Source organism: Nerophis lumbriciformis, linkage group LG05 (genome assembly GCF_033978685.3).
Source record: "Nerophis lumbriciformis linkage group LG05, RoL_Nlum_v2.1, whole genome shotgun sequence".
Classification (NCBI taxonomy): Eukaryota; Metazoa; Chordata; class Actinopteri; order Syngnathiformes; family Syngnathidae; genus Nerophis; species Nerophis lumbriciformis.
The window spans coordinates 8,567,501-8,589,115 of record NC_084552.2 but is presented as its reverse complement, the minus strand read 5'-3'; the positions used below and the strand labels follow the sequence as shown (position 1 = coordinate 8,589,115).

The 21,615-nt window shown below is 42.8% G+C and overlaps 1 protein-coding gene across 4 annotated transcripts in view; it reads left to right on the top strand.

Moving 5' to 3' along the window:
- usp6nl (USP6 N-terminal like) overlaps positions 1–21,615 on the top strand; it is a 90,951-nt gene that overhangs the window by 23,697 nt on the left and 45,639 nt on the right. Inside the window, exon 1 of one of the 4 annotated variants that reach the window (XM_061961309.1) lies at positions 13,275–13,834. The exons of the other annotated variants lie outside the window; for them this stretch is intronic. Coding sequence (XP_061817293.1) covers positions 13,780–13,834 — 55 coding nt within the window. The 5' untranslated portion in view covers positions 13,275–13,779. Of the gene's footprint in view, positions 1–13,274; positions 13,835–21,615 lie in introns of those variants that run through there. 4 annotated transcript variants of the gene reach the window in all.

The following is a 21,615-nucleotide window of genomic DNA, read 5'->3' as shown; positions in this document are numbered from 1 at the left end:
TCTGACCTGGAAGTGTATCCTTACCTGGCAGTCTGGTATGTGAAGTATTTCAATGTAGTCTATTGCCACATTTCTTTGAACAGTAAACCTTGCTTGCCTCACCATCAGCAGCTGTTAGACTATTGTAGTCAATCCCACCTGAGCCATCATACATCAATCATGTCTTTAATGGACGTGTGGAAGTAAACAATGTGATAAAGAACATTTGACAACAATCAATCTAGGGATCTAGAATCTGGTCAGGACACACCTCACTCTTTTACCTTCACCTTCATTGTCCATTCTTGCAATCCTGCCTGGGCTTGGAGGCTGAAATTGGCGGTCGTACTCGACCACTTCATCTCTCTCAGTCGTCCTCAGACGAGCTTCCATCGGAGTCTCCAATCATTCTGGTTCTCCATACACCCGGCCAGCTACGTAGAGCTTTCAGCACCCGCATCTTTCTTCAGGATGTCCACGTACGTTAGCGCGGGACATCCTTGCGATCGATGCCTGTGCCTTGGTTCCCATAGGACCAACCCAAGCAGAGTGAGATGTCCGGTCAGCAGGTGCAGGAAGATGTCCCTAAAGGCCGTGTCATTGTATGTGTCCACCAAAACGTTTGTTCCTCTTCGGGATTTGAACGCTTCGTACAGCCGAAAACGACGCAAGGATCGGGCGTTTTTCTTCGAGAAAGGCTGAATGGCGCCCAGTACCCATTGAGAACAGACGTTGGCTTGACCACCACGCATATTTAATGAGCCGGACGTCACGTCATGTAAATCCGAGCATATGTCCATTCATGCAATATGTTATTTTCATTTGTTTACACATGCACTGCAAAAAGTCAGTGTTCAAAAAGAAATGAGGGGTATTTTATTTGAACTAAGCAAAATGATCTGCCACTAGAACAAGAACATTTGGCTTGTCAAGACTTTCCAAAACAAGTCAAATTAGCTAACTTCAATGAACCCAAAAATACTTAAAATAAGTATATTCTCAACAAGTGCACTTTTCTTGGTAGAAAAAAAAGAGACCTTTTTGCTCAATATTCTTAAATGAAGTAAATGCTAGTGCCATTATCTTGACATAATGATATGTGATCGGCATTACATTTCTTGAAACCAGCAAACTTATACTAAAAACTAATTTATTGTTCTTAATGGAAAGACAAAAAGCCAAGCGCTTGTTACTTTCGGGGTCTCCTAGCCGCTCAGGCAAATCATATTGTCTAAAAAGGCATTTTTCCATGGATAACATGACATCATCACGCCAAGTGCGTGCTCTTTCAGTCAATTAGCGCGCATATATACAGCCCGGACCCCGGCCAAAAAAATTTTTATTGTAATTTTGAGGAATTTATCTGAATTTCTGTTCAAAATTGTTAGAAATGTCACATGTTAAATGTTTAAATATTAACTGTCAGTTTACTGTACTGTGCCAACTGTACTACTATATGAGTACCTGTTTTCTATTGTTTCATTGAAAATAAAACAGCAAAGTCCATTTGGCTGTCATCTGTTTTAATTATGAGACACAATTGTGTCAAAGTCATGATTTTTTATTTCTAGCTTGAAATAAGAAATGATGACTTTAAAAAAGTAGTTTTATACTTGTGAGTGTTGATGACACAGCTTTGCAACACTTGATATTCTAGTTTCAAGCATGTTTTACTCAATATAGGTCAGGGGTCTGCAACCTGCGGCTCTAGAGCCACTTGCGGCTTTTTAGCGCCACCATAGTGGCTCCCTGGAGCTTTTTCAAAAATGTATGAAAATAAAAAAAGATTGGGTGAAAAAGCTCCTCGGTGGCAAGGCCCCGGGGGGTGGATGAGATCCGCCCGGAGTTCCTTAAGGCTCTGGATGCTGTGGGGCTGTCTTGGTTGACAAGACTCTGCAGTATCGCGTGGACATCGGGGGCGGTACCTCTGGATTGGCGGTCCGGGGTGGTGGTTCCTCTCTTTAAGAAGGGGAACCGGAGGGTGTGTTCCAACTATCGTGGGATCACACTCCTCAGCCTTCCCGGTAAGGTTTATTCAGGTGTACTTGAGAGGAGGCTACGCCGGATAGTCGAACCTCGGATTCAAGAGGAACAGTGTGGTTTTCGTCCTGGTCGTGGAACTGTGGACCAGCTCTATACTCTGGGCAGGGTCCTTGAAGGTGCATGGGAGTTTGCCCAACCAGTCTACATGTGCTTTGTGGACTTGGAGAAGGCATTCGACCGTGTCCCTCGGGAGGTCCTGTGGGGAGTGCTCAGAGAGTATGGGGTATCGGACTGTCTGATTGTGGCAGTCCGCTCCCTGTATGATCAGTGTCAGAGCTTGGTCCGCATTGCCGGCAGTAGGTCGGACACGTTTCCAGTGAGGGTTGGACTCCGCCAAGGCTGCCCTTTGTCACCCATTCTGTTCATAACTTTTATGGACAGAATTTCTAGGCGCAGTCAAGGCGTTGAGGGGATCCGGTTTGGTGGCTGCAGGATTAGGTCTCTGCTTTTTGCGGATGATGTGGTCCTGATGGCTTCATCTGGCCAGGATCTTCAGCTCTCGCTGGATCGGTTCGCAGCCGAGTGTGAAGCGACTGGGATGAGAATCAGCACCTCCAAATCCGAGTCTATGGTTCTCGCCCGGAAAAGGGTGGAGTGCCATCTCCGGGTTGGGGAGGAGACCCTGCCCCAAGTGGAGGAGTTCAAGTACCTAGGAGTCTTGTTCACGAGTGGGGGAAGAGTGGATCGTGAGATCGACAGGCGGATCGGTGCGGCATCTTCAGTAATGCGGACGCTGTATCGATCCGTTGTGGTGAAGAAGGAGCTGAGCCGGAAGGCAAAGCTCTCAATTTACCGGTCGATCTACGTTCCCATCCTCACCTATGGTCATGAGCTTTGGGTTATGACCGAAAGGACAAGATCGCGGCCGAAATGAGTTTCCTCCGCCGGGTGGCGGAGCTCTCCCTTAGAGATAGGGTGAGAAGCTCTGTCATCCGGGGGGAGCTCAAAGTAAAGCCGCTGCTCCTCCACATCGAGAGGAGCCAGATGAGGTGGTTCGGGCATCTGGTCAGGATGCCACCCGAACGCCTCCCTAGGGAGGTGTTTAGGGCACGTCCAACCGGTAGGAGGCCACGGGGAAGACCCAGGACACGTTGGGAAGACTATGTTTCCCGGCTGGCCTGGGAACGCCTCGGGATCCCCCGGGAAGAGCTGGACGAAGTGGCTGGGGAGAGGAAAGTCTGGGTTTCCCTTCTTAGGCTGCTGCCCCCGCGACCTGACCTCGGATAAGCGGAAGAAGATGGATGGATGGATGGATGGGTGAAAAATATATTTTTGTTTTAATATGGTTTCTTTAGGAGGACAAACATGACACAAAGCTCCCGAATTGGTAGAAATCCCACTGTTTATATTAAACATGATTATCTGATGAGAGTATTTGGTGAGCGCCGTTTTGTCATACTAATTTTGGCGGCCCTTGAACTGACCGTAGTTTGTTTACATGTACAACTTTCTTCAGCGATGCCACAGAAAGACATATATTATGCCACTCATTCTTTGTCTCATTTTGTCCACCAAACTTTTTATGCTGTGCGCGAATGCACAAAGGTGAACTTTGTTGATGTTGTTGACTTGTTTGGAGTGCTAATCAGGCAAGCTAATCGATGCTAACATGCTATTTAGGCTAGCTGCATGTACATTCGTTTGTAGGTATATTTGAGCTCATTTAATTTTCTTAACTTAAACTATCATTTTGATAGTAGGCTAATATAGCTAATAAAGACACTTATATCATGTGTTGACTTCATTATATCACGTATTGAAGGCTTTAATTTTTTTGCGGCTCCAGACACGTTTGTTTTTGTATTTTTGGTCCAATATGACTCTTCCAACATTTTGGGTTGCCGACGCCTGATATAGGTCATAAAATCTCAGCAACAAGCTGTAATATCTTACTGAGATCATTTAGGACCAAAACCCTTAAAACAAGTAAAACACTCTAACATAAAATCTGCTTAGTGAGAAGAATTATCTTATCAGACAGAAAATAAGCAAATATCACCCTTATTTGACATATGTCATCTTACTTAGATTTCACTTTTTGCAGTGTGGAAAAAAGCCCAATTGTTTAGTGTGTGGCAGCGTGCCACTCTTAATGACATGTCGGGGGAAACCCTGGGACTGTACTGTGCAGGTGTACCTAATGAAGTGAGCTTTGAGTTAATAAAGCAATTTAATGATTGCCGGGTCCCTGGAGGCTAATGAATTAGCTGCTATAATAAAGAGCTGAGGCATCAGCAAATAGTCGGGCTTCTCCTCTCAGCCAAGAGCTTTTATTGATTTCACATTTACCAGAAGGCTTCTCTATGTCTGCGCTAAGGCGGCCGTCAATACATGGAAGTGCGTCCCTGCGGGTGGTCTTTGCTCATCTGGCTTCAAACTTTAAAAAAAGTGTGCAAAAAAGCGTGTGAGGTGTTGTGGGGGTCACCGCCTAGCAACCGGGAGCGGGAGGCATGGCAACAGCATCCGGAAACCAAGTCATTATTAGACCCTCTATGTCGGCGTGAGCCCTCCATCACGGGGACACGCTGCCACCCTCGCGGCGCCGCTTGTGCTGGCGTGCGATTGCGTGTTTGCCGTCGCCGCCGTGGAGAGAACATGCTGGGACTTTTCTTTCTCTTTTAAATACCACTTTGCAGATAAGATTAGCTAACAAGCTCGTTAAGGAAGTGTGAGGGCGTGGCCTCAGCACTGCTTTGTGCTTCCTGGACATGTGACCACCTCCCTGTTCTCCGCATTCGTGAGGGGAGGGAGAGCGAGTGAGAGAGCGGAGGCGCACGTTAATTTCAAATTAAAGGACGCGAGCGGAGGACCGCCAAGCTTTTTGAGGATGCAGAAGAGGAGGAGGCTGACAGCCGTGCGCCTCGCTGCCTACGTGAAGAGCGCTCTGGCGTCACTCGCCTTCGCCACTGTCACTTAGAAGAGGGAGGGGCACTACTTTTCTTTTATTGTTGGCCAAGGATCAGCCCGGGGCGTCTGAGGACCACGCGGGCTTGTGAAGGCACACGGCGAGATGCGGGATCATACGGGACATGGCGGCAAGGGGCACCCCGTTGCGAGTTCAGGAAGGATTGCGGGTGGAAGACGTGAGGCTGAGAGGGGAGAGAGGATGACCATCCTCTGCCCTTTGACCCGCCACAGCCCCGCCCCCCTGTGAGCATGCAAGTGCTGCAGATGGTCAAGGAGCTGGTGTCACCGTCCAGACGCAGGGCGGGTTCCAGGTTGGGAGGTGTGTGTGTGTGTGTGTGTGTGTGTGTGTGTGTGTGTGTGTGTGCATGCTAGATATATATTTTCATCCTTCTAGCTATAGTGGAAAGGGGGGCCCTCACAACCTACTGACCAAACGTGGGTCCACACAAAGTAGACAAGACGTGTGTGTGTGTGTGTGTGTGTGTGTGTGTGTGTGTGTGTGTGTGTGTGTGTGTGTGTGTGTGTGTGTGTGTTTTACCGAAATGACTTACTGACTTGCAAAGGTTAGAGCGCCATCTGCTGTTTGGCACACACTCGACCTGCAATGAGATTTCATTCAAGTGTCAAACGTCATTGTTCAACTTTGAATGAAGCGGTTTTTTTGTTTTCCACTGGCAGTGACTTTGCCTTCCAGTCAGCATTCTGTCTGGGTACACACACTTTCATGTTTCCACTTTGGAGTGTGTTGGCGTGGTCACACTACAAATCCTGAGCAGCAAAACACTGTGAATGTATTGCATCATTTAAAGTTAGTGTACGACATTTGTAATGGACTGGGGTTGTCCCCGTACCAATGTTTTGGTACCGGTACCTAAATGTATTTACATACTTTTCTAAATAAAGGGGACCACAAAAAATGTCATTATTTGAACAGAAAATGTTAGTGTACATAAAACATATGTTTATTATTGTAATTTAGTCCTTAAATAAAATAGTGAACATACTAGACAACTTGTCTTTTAGTAGTAAGTAAACAAACAAAGACTCCTAATTAGTCGTATGCAGTAACATATTGTGTCATTTATACACCTATTATTTTGTACACATTATGAGGGACAAACTGTAAAAATAAATTATTAATATACTTGTTCATTTGCTGTTAATATCTGCTTATTTTCTGTTTTAAATGTTCTATCTATCCATCCATCCATCCATCTTCTTCCGCTTATCCGAGGTCGGGTCGCGGGGGCAGCAGCCTAAGCAGGGAAGCCCAGACTTCCCTCTCCCAAGCCACTTCGTCCAGCTCCTCCCGGGGGATCCCGAGGCGTTCCCAGGCCAGCCGGGAGAGATAGTCTTCCCAACGTGTCCTGGGTCTTCCCCGTGGCCTCCTACCGCTCGGACGTGCCCGAAACAACTCCCAAGGGAGGCGTTCGGGTGGCATCCTGACCAGATGCCCGAACCACCTCATCTGGCTCCTCTCCATGTGGAGGAGCAGCGGCTTTACTTTGAGCTCCTCCCGGATGACAGAGCTTCTCACCCTATCTCTAAGGGAGAGACCCGCCACCCGGCGGAGGAAACTCATTTCAGTACCCGTGATCTTGTCCTTTTGGTCATAACCCAAAGCTCATGACCATAGGTGAGGATGGGAACGTAGATCGACCGGTAAATTGGGAGCTTTGCCTTCCGGCTCAGCTCCTTCTTCACCACAACGGATCGATACAGCGTCCGCATTACTGAAGATGCCACACCGATCCGCCTGTCCATCTCACCATCCACTCTTCCCTCACTCGTGAACAAGACTCCGAGGTACTTGAACTCCTCCACTTGGGGCAGGGTCTCCTCCCCAACCCGGAGATGGCACTCCACCCTTTTCCGGGCGAGAACCATGGACTCGGACTTGGAGGTGCTGATTCTCATCCCAGTCGCTTCACACTCAGCTGCGAACCGATCCAGTGAGAGCTGAAGATCCTGGCCAGATGAAGCCATCAGGGCCACATCATCTGCAAAAAGCAGAGACCTAATCCTGCAGCCACCAAACCGGATCCCCTCAACGCCTTGACTGCGCCTAGAAATTCTGTCCATAAAAGTTATGAACAGAATCGTTCTGAATGTTCTATCTACACTTCTGTTAAAATGTAATAATCACTTATTCTTCTCTTCTTTGATACTTGACATTAGTTTTGGATGATACCACACATTTAGGTATGGATCTGATACCAAGTAGTTACAGGATCATACATTGGTCATATTCAAAGTCCTCATGTGTCCAGGGACGTATTTACTGACTTTATAAACATAATATACATTTAAAAAACACAAAAAAAGATTTTGTGACAATAACAAATATTGATGTAATCATAGTAGTATCGACTAGATACACTCTTGTACTTGGTATCATTGCAGTGGATGTCAGGTGTAGATCCACCCATGGCATTTGTTTGCATTCAGGAACGACGCCGATAAACTACAACGTGTAGTGAAGCATGTTTAGCTATTCCTCGTACTGCAATGATAATAATATATATATATATATATATATATATATATATATATATATTTTTTTTTTTTTTGTCCTTTCCAGCTTCTCAGGCAAATCATATAGTTGATGTAGATGCCCATGTCGGCTGTTCAGATTTACTTTACAAAAGAGAAGTGTAGGATACTTCTCTTGTTGCCTTATTTGTATTTGACTTTATTAAATGTAGTGATAATAATATTTTTAAGAAACTTACTTTATTTGTCGCCATGGAGACCAGGATTAGTGATTTAGAAGTAGCTAAAACACTGTGGATGGATGTTAGCCGCTAACTAGCCAGCCATGTGTTAAAGCAGCTCTTCCTGAGGGTGTTTCAGTGTTATAACTTCACCTTTATCTTGACTTTTTACACCAAAATGCGTCCATTCTCCCTTTTCTGTCTACACACTGTGTGTGCGCGCTGCCCAACATGCTCCTCTGCTCGTAAAAGCAGCAATGTCATGACGTGACCACGCGCCGTCATGCCCGTTAAAAAAATATATATGGGAAAGCGGTATTTTTCAAACAGATTATAGTACCACTTTTGATTCATTAGCACCACGATACTATACTAGTACCGTATAGCGTACAACCCTCATGTATGGTTATATAGATTTGAGGCCGTAATGAGACTAGGGCTGCAGCTAACGATTATTTTTCTATCGATTAATCTATAGATTATTATTTTTTTCGATTAATCGGTTAATCTATAGATTATTTTTTCGATTAATCTATAGATTATTTTTCCTTTTACCGATTATTTTTTTTATTTAAAATGAAGAGGAAAAAATAAATGTAGGCCAGTTTTTTCAAAAGGCATGGCTTTTATTTACAAAAAAAAAAGTATGGCCACTCAGTCAACATTGACAACAACATGACAAAATATTCTGTAACAATGTAAACATTTAAAACTTTTAACATTTAACAAAATTAAAAGTAGCTCATTTGCTTTTTAATGTGCAAATATAAAAGTAAACATCCAGTGCAAATCTTAATATTCTGGAATAGTATAAGCATTTAAAAAGTAAAAGTATTGCTTATTTTGCTTTAAAATGTGCAAAAATAAAGATAAACATCCAATACAAAAAAGTGCAAAACGGAAATATTCTGTAACAAGTGTAAACATTTCAACAAAAGTAAAAGTATTGCTTATTTGCTAAAATGTGCAAAAATAAAGCTAAACATCCAATACAAAAAAGTGTACAGTGTAAACATTTCAACAAAAGTAAAAGTATTGCTTATTTTGCTTAATAACACAACAATGATAGTATGATTAAAGTGAAAGTTAATTGTTGGTTTGTACATAGTATATGTAACTGTTAATGTTGTAAAAGGTATTTGCACAACTAATTAACGTTAGCGTTTGTGACACGTCTTGTGCCGTTGGGTTCTTTCAGGACCGACAGACTGAACGCCAGACGGCTTTGCCAGGTTTACAATCTTTTAATTTTACACAAAGTCTTTTCTCTTCCAACTCTTTTCTCTTTCTTTCCTCGCTTTTCAGCTCCTCTTCCTCGCTCGCTCGTCGTCCCGTCTCTTGCGGCGTCGCTCCCGGCGCGCCCCGCCTCGCCGCTCGCTCGCCGCCGCCGCCTCTCCACAGCGTTAAAGAGGAGCGCGTCTTTGTAAACACTGAACAGGCACGCCAAACGCGCCTCTCAGAGCAAACGGTGCTTTAGTTTATGAATTTACAACGCAGATACAAATGACACATTCATGTTTTTGTGTAATAATGACAACGTATACGCACGCGGACGATTGACTTGTTGATGGTGATGGCAAGAACGCTGTCGGGGGTTTTCTTTTCAAATGTTCGTTCATAGCCGTTGTGCTGCTATGATAGGCCATTTCCGCTCGACACAGTGTGCATACAACAACATTATTAGGCCGTTTATTGAAATACTCCGACACTTTTGACGACTTTTGGCGTGCTTTTTTCCCCTCGCTCGCATCGTCTGCTTTGCGCTCCGCCATGACAGTAGTGTGACGTAAATATGCGACGCGCCGACGCACAAAAACGGCGTCGACGTATTTACGTAACCGATGACGTCGACGCGTCGTTTCAGCCTTAAATGAGACAAGTATTCCACTTGACACAGCTTGGTAATGGAACACCTTGTGACCTGCGACCCTGTGTCCTGCGTCCTGATTGGACGGCGGTGTGTATCAGGAAGACGACAGCGTGTGGACTTTGTGCTTGCCTTCACGCACGTGCACTCGGTCTGTAGGCGGAATGTCATGAACGTTTTATGAGCGCAGCAGACCTGACACCAGCTCGGTGTCGGCAGTTTGCCTCGCAGGCGTAATGAGCGTCGGCATCAGCACATTGCAGAAGTCAAAACAAAGAAATAAAGCATCCGCAAATAGTGAGAGAGAAAACAGGATCTGCTTTCAAGTCAACATTTGAATATTTCACTGGCTCGCGTTGAACCATTAAGGACGGTTTCATTATTATTATTGTGTGAAATGACATTTTTTGCAGCTTTGTTGTGCATGTGGCTTTAATAATTCAGCTGAATCTATCCGAGATAATTCTAGCCATGAGTCTTCCTGCACGCTCCCTCCAGTCTCCACTTGCTGCACGTGTTGTGATGAGCATTTAATGGCAGCCCTCCATCATCACGCTGTCATCTTAGGACAGGGATAGGACTCTATTGTCATTGCACAAGTACAACGAAACTTTCAGCACAAACCCGTTCAAGATGAGACAAACAAACAGTGTACAGGGTTACAGAACAGGGACGCTGATGGGTCGCCAAAGGCGCCATGTAAAAGATGTGAAAAAGGTAAAATGCTGGGGAAGAAGATGAGTAAAAAAATACAATGTAGACTGGGCTCCTAAGGAGGCCTAGTCTGGAGTGGGGAAAAACCTCCATGCAATACACACATAGACATGTTACATATAATAATAATAATTATAGATTTTATTTGTAAAAAGCACTTTACATTGAGTAAACAACCTCAAAGTGCTACAGTGTATTAAAAAAATAAAAATAAAATAAAAACTAGAACAGCCAAATAGCTAAAACTCGTATGCATATATCTCAGGGGTGTCAAACTCAAATACAGAGTGGGCCAAAATGTAAAACTGAACAAAGCTGCGGGCCAAGGTTGAACAAATTAACCTTTTAATAGGGACCCAAACAAGTTTTGCATTGAATATTGAACAAGAAAGGCTTATATAACTTTATAGTGACATGCAAAATCCAGTTTCAAATAATAATAATTAAAAAATATCAATGGCATATCAAATACAATTTAAATAAAAATGTAATGCCTCTTTTCTACTTGCAGCCTTCTGAGGTAATTATCAACGTTAACTTTTTCCACAGGCTAATAAATTAGAAAATAAAATAACAATGAATAAACCGACCGTTCAGGACTTTAAACTGCTCAGTTTGCAACACACTGATCTAATCTGATGTACCCAAGCCAGATACCTGCCATCTTTTCTTTGATGCTAGTTCATTAATGTCGGGGCTCAGGCTTTGAGCTGAGGCAACCTTCATTATCGAACGAAGGTGTTCATCAGTCATTATATCTCGTAGTCCACCCGGACCACAGTCTTGGGGGCGTGCTTTAAAGGCACTGCGTTTATCGTCCTCTACGAGCTGTCGTCACGTCTGCTTTTCATCCATTCCAACAACGTGCCGGGCCGATCACAAAATATGTGCGACTTCTGCACGCACACACACGTAAATGCAATGCATACTTGGCCAACAGCGATACAGATTACACTGACGGTGCTCGTATAAATAACTAACAGTTAGAAATATGCGCCGCACTGTGAATCCACACCAAACAAGAATGACAAACACATTTCGGGAGAACATCCGCACCGTAACACAACATAAACACAACAAAACAAATACCCAGAATCCTATGCAGCCCTAACTCTTTCGGGCCGCAATATACACCCCCGCTACCACCAAACGCCCCCCCCCCCCTCCGTGCATCGGTTGAGGTGGGCATTCGCTGGACTGGATGAAAAGCGGACGTGACGATTTTCGGGAGGGGCACTGAAATTTGAGAGTCTCCCGGGAGGTTTGGCAAGTATGAGAATTAGCGGTGAATCGCTGAATATAATCGGCGGGCCAGCTCTAGTGTTAATTTGATATCACCTCAAGGGCCAAGTGAAATTACACGGCGGGCCAAATTTGGCCCGCGGGCCAGAGTTTGACACCCATGATATATCTAAAAAAAAAAAGATTTTTTTAAAAGAAGGGTATTTAAGCCATTTTTAAAAGCATCCACAGTCTGTGGTGCCCTCAGGTGGTCAAGGAGAGCGTTCCACAGACTGGGAGCGGCGGAGCAGAAAGCTCGGTCTCCCATTGTTCGGAGGTTGGAGGAGGTTAGCCTGTCCGGAGTGGAGGTGTGGTGTGGATGATTTGGGGGTGAGCAGTTATTTGAGGTAGAGGTGGGGCATTTCCATGGAGACACTGGTGGGTTAGTAGGGAGACTTTGAATTCAATCCTGAGTGGAACAGGAAGCCAGTGAAGGGATTTGAGAGTTGGTGTGATATGGTCATATTTCCGCACTCTCATCAGCATCCTAGCAGCACTATTCTGTATGTATTGCAGCTTCTGGATGTTCTTGCTGGGGATCCTGACCAGAAGTGCGTTGCAGTAGTCTACATCCATACATCCATCACCCCGAAGGGGAATCAAGCAGTGGTGAAAGCGTGGGGTGGGGGTGGGGGTATGTATATGCCCATTGTCTTGGGTGGGTTGATGTAGTGTCCATAGGCCTGGGGCCGTTCTGCATGCAAGCAAAAGTTTGACTCCAGGTGTCGTTGAGGAGGGAGGGAGGTCAAAAGCGTCCATCATTGAGGAGTCCTCGGGGGGGATGTTTTCAGAACAGCCTGCTCCCGTTGTTGCATCAAGACCATTCGAGGGAGTCAAATCGTAGATTAGGATTTTGTTATTCCGCGAACAGACATTACAATGACTTGTCTCTTCTATTTAGGGGTGTAACGGTACATAAAAATTTCGGTTCGGTACGTACCTCAGTTTAGAGGTCACGGTTCGGTTCATTTTCGGTACAGTAAGAAAACAACAAAATATACATTTACTTACTAAATTTGCAAAATCTTCCACCAAAAATATTTTTCTTAGTTTGATGTGAAGTAATGGGAACCTTGGATAGGTCAATAATTCATAATAACATTGATTTTGATTCAATATTATGTTTTGAGCAATGACAGTTTGAAAGAAAAAAAAAACAGCTTTGTTTTATTAGTCAACATTGCAACTTTTTGTAAATTACATTTAACCTTAAAGCTTTTTTATTTCACTTTTGTCATGTTTTTGTTTATTTGAATAGTATTTTTAGAATGTGCCGTGGGCCTTTAAAACATTAGCTGTGGGCCGCAAATGGCCTCCGAGGCACACTTTTGACACCCCTGCTATAGATAATAAAAAATTAAATGTGATAAATATATGGATAAAAAGCAGAGCCTGGCGACGCATGCGCGTTTATCATAACTCTCTCTCTCTCTCTGTCTCTGCCCCTCCCTCACCAATGCTGCTGTTTGTTTTGTTTTTCACCCCTTCTTAACCCTGAACGTACATTGAAAATACACGCAACCCTAACTCAAAATGCCAGACATTTGAGGCATTTAAGAAACTCCGCCCTGACAGCTTCGCAAAAGAGGACATGTCCGGTGAAAAGAGGACGTATGGTCAGTCTATTCTAGCCCGTTAGCTGCTAGCATGCCTTGTGTTGTGCCTCGGTGTGCATTGTTTACACAACGTGCGTTACGCTACTTAATATGTCCGTGTGGAAACTCGTTCGGTACACCTCCGAACCGGAACCTCCGAACCGGAACCCCCGTACCGAAACGGTTCAATACAAATACAGGTACCGTTACACCCCTAGTTCTATTCCATGCCGGCCCTCATATCCAATTTTTCCCTTTCAACCAGCTTTTCCATGATGTGATCCATCTTGCGATTCAGTTCAGAAATCGCCCCAGACTGTGATCCTACAGCCCGGCCCAATCCTTCCATTGCGACAATCCGCCCAAAGGCACACATAGTATGTATTCTTGCACCCATTTGCCTTTTTTGGGGTGGAAAGGAAGAAAGAAATGAAACGTTGTCTCCGTGAAAGGCCGTCCTCCATTGTCGCAAACAGCCGGCCCCTCCGAGGGGTCCAACAGGGCCCGTTGTTGTTGTGCTTGGGCGGGGGAATGTTGTGAGTGGGACTGACGTCTGCCGGAGCGTCTCCGTGCTCCAACAAGTAGCCGCATTGTGATCCCGCGTCCATCTCAGGCCGGCGGCCTTGATGGAATAGGCTGGTTGAGGTGGTCTGTGGGCAGGTCAGACTTGGTTGGAGGCATGCGTCCTGGGGCGCCGGCTCACTCCGAAGGTCCATGGGAAGTCTGTGAAAGAGGTAAAAAAAGATCTTGTTAGCATTTGAGCTAACTTGATGAGGTGTAGGAATGTGCTAGAAGTCCTACCTTGACAGGCTGCTGTTTGTGTTGTATCCTCTTGTGTGTTAATAACACGCTGGCATCACTTGTTTTCTTTCAGCTATAAAAAGATTTGAGCGCGCCAAAAAAGGTTACAATGTGTGTGCGTGTGTGTGTTGTAACACAGTCGTGATTGTTGTCAAGGCGCAGTCATGTTGCTGTGGCGTCGACATTGTTCGCTCTTCTTACCGCCATGTGAATGTCATCAGAAATGACATTCTTCAAACTAGGATTGTACGCTATACCGGTACTAGTACAGTATCGTGGTACTAATGAATCAAAAACGGTACTATACTCTGTTTGAAAAGTACCTGTTCCCAGGCATGACGTCACGTGGTGACATTGCTAGTTTTACGAGCAGAGGAGCATGTTTAGCAGCGCACACACACAGAGTACTTACAAGCAGACGCAGTGTGTAGACAGAAAAGGGAGAATGGACGCATTTTGGTGTAAAAAGTAAACATAAAGGTGAAGTTATAACACTGAAACACCCTCAGGAAGAGCTGCTTTAAGACATGGCTAGCTAGCTAGCGGCTAACATCCATCCACAGTGTTTTAGCTACTTCTAAATCACTAATCCTGGCCTCCATGGCGACAAATAAAGTATGTTTCTTCCAAATATCATTATCACTAATATATACATATATGTACAGTACAGAGTGTTCTTTATTTTCATGACTATTTACATTGTAGATTGTCACATCAAAACTATGAATGAACAGAAAAGGTGAAATCTATTTATATTCTAGTGTCTTCAAAATAGCCACCCTTTGCTCTGATTATTGCTTTGCACACCTTTGGCATTCTCTCCATGAGCTTCAAGCACACCTGCGAAGGGAAAACCATTTCAGGTGACTACCTCTTGAAGCTCATGGAGAGAATGCCAAGAGTGTGCGAAAAAGTAATTCAAAGAGTTTATTCATAGTTTTGATGCCTTCAGTGACAATCTACAATGTAAATAGTCATGAAAATAAAGAAAATGCATTGAATGAGAAGGTGTGTCCAAACTTTTGGCCTGTACTGTGTATAGAATAGAATAGAATGGACTTTATTGTCATTATATTTGCATATAATGAGATTAAGGACTCCAACTTAAGGTGCGGTAGTGGAAACAAATATGGAATAAAAAAAAATCACATAAGTAATAAAGATAAAAAATAATAATTGAAATAAACAGACTACTATCCAATAAAAACAATAAGTTGTACAATATACAAAAAACTGTACAATATACAGAACAAAACAAGAGTACTGGAGTAATAAAGTAATGACAATCAATGTCGGATGTATTGCACTCGAAGGGTAATATTGCACAGTAGGATATTAGGGTAGGATATTGTATAGGGGTGAATAATTTATTATAAATTTGAGTTCAGGATGGTGACAGCTCTGGGAAAGAAGCTGTCTCTGAGCCTGTTTGTCCTGGCTCTGATGCACCTGTAGCGCCTGCCCCATGGTAGCAGGTGGAACAGGTGGAAGCCAGGGTGTGGGCTGTCCTTGGTCATGTTTTTTGCTCTGCTGAGGCAACGGGAGTTGTGTAAATCCTTCAGGGAGGGGAGGGGGCAGCCCATGATTTTTTGTGTAGAGTTTATGACCCTCTGAATCGCCTTTTTGTCCGCTATATATATATTTATATATATATTAGGGGTGTAACGGTACGTGTATTTGTATTGAATCGTTTCGGTACGGTGGTTTCGGTTCGGTTCGGAGGTGTACCAAACGAGTTTCCACACGAACATATTAAGTAGCCGCCTCCGCTTCCTTCTGCCTCCTACTCTGTCAGTCCTCTACACAGCACCCAGCATTGTCCCATCCACACAACCATCTGATTGGTTACACACAGAGCGGTAACAGCCAATCAGCAGTGCGTATTCAGAGCGCATGTAGTCAGTGCTTAGCGTTTAGCAGGTAAGCATCAGGCAGCGGACTCTCCCCAAATGATAATAAACACCTCCCAGTCAACTACTAGTAACATCACTATGAGCCCGTTGACCTTCTAGAAATATAAAAGGCAGCTCAGCTCGCTCGCAGTCCTGGCTTGAGATGAAGGCTCATTCGCTTTTAACGTAACGTTAGCTCATTTTGCGGTGTGTGTGTGTGTGTGTGTGTGTGTGTGTGTGTGTGTGTGTGTGTGTGTGTGTGTGTGTGTGTGTGTGTGTGTGTGTGTGTGTGTGTGTGTGTGTGTGTGTGTGTGTGTGTGTGTGTGTGTTACGGACAGCAAAGCCCTGTCTGTCTGTTATTTCACTTGACCTTTTTCTGTGTTGATTGAGCTGTGTTGAAGCGGCAAAAAAGGACATTATGTTAAATGAAGAGTTTCTGTCTCTGATAGTTGATATAATAATGTAAGTGCATCATTAAGCCTACATGAACTCCATGGTGTTCAGGGATGAATAGTCTCTCCTATTGTTATTGCACTATTTTTTCAGCTATAGTTACATGAATCATTAGTAATGCAGCAGCCTAGTTTTGAATGGCAGGGTCCCTGCTATCACATGTTGATAAAAATATAATATTTACATAATAGAAGATGCTGTAATAAATTAAGCATGATGATTTGACTTGAAGCTGTTTAATGTTGCACTTTTTATATGTAAAAGAAAAGTTTTGTCATTTTATTTAATCTGAGCAACAACTTGAGGCAGTTTAATGTTGATTAACGTGGGCATAGTTATTATAGTGTTCCCAATGTTAAAAGGATAAAGCCAATGTTTACAAATTTGGTAAATAAATAACCAAAAAATTTATATTTTGTTGTTTTCTTACAGTACCGAAAATGAACCGAACCGTGACCTCTAACACCCTTAATATATATATATATATATATATATATACACATATATAATTACACAACATGTTACTTAGTATATCAGCAGCCAAATTAGTAGCCTTTGTGACCCGTTTTGAAATGGTTCTGTTGTCATTTATATACCAAATAATATATTGTGATACATATCATTATGGCAGATGAGGGCTGCAATATATATTGCAATATGAGAGGGACAAGCGGTAGAAAATAGATGGATGGATGGATAGAGTTTAGGCCATATCACCCTGCCTTCTTAGTACAGGGGTGTCCAAACAATTTCCAATAAGGCCTGCATTCATCATAATGAAAGTATGAAGACATATATGAGACACTCAAAGCAACCCAATGGAGATCATTATATGTGAAAACAAAACATCCACAATTGTTCTTTGTTTTATAGCTGACAAAGCAAATGGGTGTAATACATCTATTTCATTGATAATGATCTTATTATTATTCTACTATATGCTGAGGGCCAATAAACACACGCTCAAAATAGCCCCTTTGGAGACTTGTGTGCTCATTTTATGTGCTTCTGTTCTTTGTTATTGTTCTGTGTAGACATGAACCATTGTAGCATTAAACATTCACCAGTTGTGTTGTTTTTCTGATGCGGTTTGTGTCACATTGTGTCTCCGTTTGAACAAACAACAGCTGAGGCAAGCCAAGCAGGGACAGAAGGCAGAAAGTGAGATGTTATGTTCAAACCACAGTTATTACTCTTTTTTTTTTTAAAATATATATAAATGATTATTATTATTTAGTGCAGCTGGATGAGATGTGCAAGTCTTAAACACACACTGCTGCTTGTTATTATGCTAATTAAGCACATAGCGGATGCCTTGGACACGCAAACGTGACACTTCCTGCTGAGCGGCGTGCACTTAATGCTGCTTTCTGACACTTTGTTGGCCTGGCTAAGTGTGTTCCTGTCAGACCCACACCGACCGCCATCAGCTAATTATCACTCATAACGTTTAGGTAAAAAAAAAACTACTGTTAGAAATAGATTTATTCTTCACCCGCTGCTCCAACAACTTGATTGCATTTGGCTCAGGCTGGGAAGACCAACGTAGACTGCTCTAAAAGGTAGAACAGAATTCCACCGACCGTTACTACGGAAACATTGCGGCCTCTTGGCGTCGAGGGAAATGCTTTGCTGCGTCTGACAATTGTTCTTGTGTCGTCTTGTCACCACGAGACAAGACAAAAACACACAAAGCTGTGTGGCTAACATTCTTTGTTTGTTTGCAGAGTTTTGCAACTTTTATCAAACAAAGTTACATCAGAAACCTCGAAATTGACCTCCACTAAAACCACCCTCGCAGATATTATTATACCGTGCATCCGGAAACCATTTATCACACCTTTTTTCACATTTTACGTTACAGCCTTATTCCAAAATGTAATAAACACGTTTGTCCTCAATATTCTACACACAATACCCGAAAATGACAATGTGAAAAGTAGTTTTTTTTAATTTCAAATTTATTATAGCAAAAACACGTGTACATAAGTATTCACAGCTTTTGCTAAATACTTTGTTGATCAAATCAAATCAAACGTTATTACTATACAATATATACAATATCCTACCCTAATACCCTACTGTGCAATATTACCCTTAAAGTGCAATACATTCAACACTGATTGTTATTACTCCTGTACTCTTGTCTTGTTCTGTATATTGTATTTTATATATTGTACAGGATTGCTTATTATTTTTATTGGATAGTAGTCTGTTTATTTCAACTCTTATTTTGTATCTTTATTACTTCTTGTGTAATTTATTTTTATCCCATATTTGTTTCCACTACCGCACCTTAAATTGGAGTCCTTAATCTTGTTATATGCAAATATAATGACAATAAAGTCCATTTTATTCTATTCTATTCTATTTATAAAACACTTTTTATACATAAAAGAAGTGCTTTACAGATATTAGGGTAGGATATTGTATAGGGGTGAATAATTTATTATAAGTTTGAGTTCAGGATGGTGGGTGACAGCTGTGGGAAAGAAGCTGTCTCTGAGCCTGTTTGTCCTGGCTTTGATGCACCTGTAGCGCCTGCCCCATGGTAGCAGGTGGAACATGTGGAAGCCAGGGTGTGGGCTGTCATTGGTCATGTTTTTTGCTCTGCTGAGGCAACGGGAGTTGTGTAAATCCTTCAGGGAGGGGAGGGGGCAGCCCATGATTTTTTTTGTAGAGTTTATGACCCTCTGAATCGCCTTTTTGTCTGCTATAGATATATTTATGTAAATATTAGGGGTGTAACGGTACACACAATTACCAAACACTAGGGGTGTAACGGTACTCAAAAATGTTGGTTCGGTTTAGAGGTCACGGTTCGGTTAATTTTCGGTACAGTAAGAAAACAACAAAATATAAATTTTTTGGTTATTTATTTACTAAATTTGTAAACAATGGCTTTATCCTTTTAACTTTGGGAACACTATAATAATTCTGCCCACGTGAATCAACATTAAACAGCCTCAAGTTGTTGCTCAGATTAAATAAAATGACAAAACTTTTCTTCTACATATAAAAAGTGCAACATTAAACAGTTTCAAGTCATCATACTTAATTTATTACAGCATTTGGGAAGTCTGTAGTTGATTTTTATTATGTAAATGTTATATTTTTATCAACATGTGATAGCAGGGACCCTGCCATTCAAAACTAGGCTGCTCCATTACTAATGATTAATGTAACTATAGCTGAAAAAATAGTACAATAGCAATAGGAGAAACTATTCATCCCTGAACACCATGGAGTTAATGTAGGCTTTATGATGCACTTACATTATTATATCAACTATCAGAGACAGAAACTCTTCATTTAACATAATGTCCTTTTTTGCTGCTTCAACACAGCACAGAAAAAGAAAAAGGTAAAGTCAAATAACAGACAGACAGGGCTTTGCTGTCCGTAACACACACACACACACACACACACACACACACACACACCGCAAAATGAGCTAACGTTACGCTAAAAGCTAATTAGCCTTCACCTCAAGCCAGGACTGCGAGCGAGCTGAGCTGCCGTTTAGGTTTCTAGAAGGTCAACGGGCTCATAGTGATGTTACTAGTAGTTGACTGGGAGGTGTTTAGTATCATTTGGGGAGAGTCCGCAGCCTGATGCTTACCTGCTAAACGCTAAGCACTGACTACATGCGCTCTGAATACGCACTGCTGATTAGCTGTTACCGCTCTGTGTGTAACCAATCAGATGGTTGTGTGGGTGGAACAATGCTGGGTGCTGTGTAGAATCCTGACAGAGACAGAGGCAGAAAGCGGAGCAGCTTGTTAAGACTTTAGCTTCGGCGGCTACTTAATATGTTCGTGTGGAAACTCGTTCGGTACACCTCCGAACCGAACCCCCCGTACCGAAACGGTTCAATACAAATACACGTGCCGTTACACTCCTACACATACTGTATATGAACAAATGAATGCATTACTGAGTACAGAGGAGACGTGTGAGTAAACACTATCATGGGAGCCATCTGCACCAGGAGGTCCTCAGACCACGGCCACCAAAGTGCCCCCACAGCACAGTCAATAACCCCTGATAAAGCTGGCTCCCTCTGAGGAAAGTAAAAATAATAAAAGCTGTAAATTAGTAAGAACCATTAGTAGAAACATAGGATAACATACAAGTAAAACATGCGAAGATAAAAACATAAATATACAGTAAATATAAATAAATTGAACTAACCTTTGGCGGCAATTACAGCCTCAAGTCTTTTTGAATACGATGCCACAAGATTGGCACACCTATCTTTGGGCACTTTCTCTCATTCCTCTTTGCAGCACCTCTCAAGCTCCATCAGGTTGGATGAGAAGCATTGGTTTTCAGCCAGGATGTTTCTGTACATTGCTGCATTCATCTTTCTCTCTGTCCTGACTAGTCTCCCAGTCCCTACCGCTGAAAGCCATCCCCACATCATGATGCTGCCACCAGCATGCTTCACTGTAGGGATGATATTGGCCTGGTGATGAGCGGCGCCTGGTTTCTTCTAAACATGACGCCTGGCATTCACGCCAAAGAGTAAAATGTTTGTCTCATCAGACCAGAATTTAATTCTTAGGTCCATTTTGGCAAACTTTTTACGAAAAAAACATTTCCCTCTGGCCACTTTACCATTCATGCCTAATGGAATTGGTGGATTGTCCTTCTGGAAGGTTCTCCTCTCTCCACAGAGGAACGCTGTAGCTCTGACAGTGTGACCATGGTCATGGTCACCTCCCTGACGAGACTAAGATGAATGCAGCAATGTACAGAGACATCCAGCGCTTCCCATCCAACCTGATGGAGCTTGAGAGGAATGGTTGAAAGTGCCCAAAGATAGTTGTGCCAAGCTTGTGGCATCGTATTCAAAAAGACTTGAGGCTGTAATTGCTGCCAAAGGTGCATCAACTAAGTGTTGAGCAAAGGCTGTTAATACTTTTGTACATTTGATTTTTTTAGTTTTAATACATTTGCTGAATAAAAAAAGAAAAAACGTTTCACATTGTCATTATATATATATATATATATATATATATATATATGTATGTATGTATGTATGTATGTATGTATGTGTATATATATATATATATATATATATATATATATATATATATATATATATATATGTATGTTGTGGGAGAGGGGTTAGTGCGTCTGCCTCACAATACGAAGGTCCTGAGTAGTCTTGGGTTCAATCCCGGGCTCGGGATCTTTCTGTGTGGAGTTTGCATGTTCTCCCCGTGACTGCGTGGGTTCCCTCCGGGTACTTCGGCTTCCTCCCACCTCCAAAGACATGCACCTGGGGATAGGTTGATTGGGAACACTAAATGGTCCCTAGTCAATCAATCAATCAATCAATCTTTATTTATATAGCCCTAAAT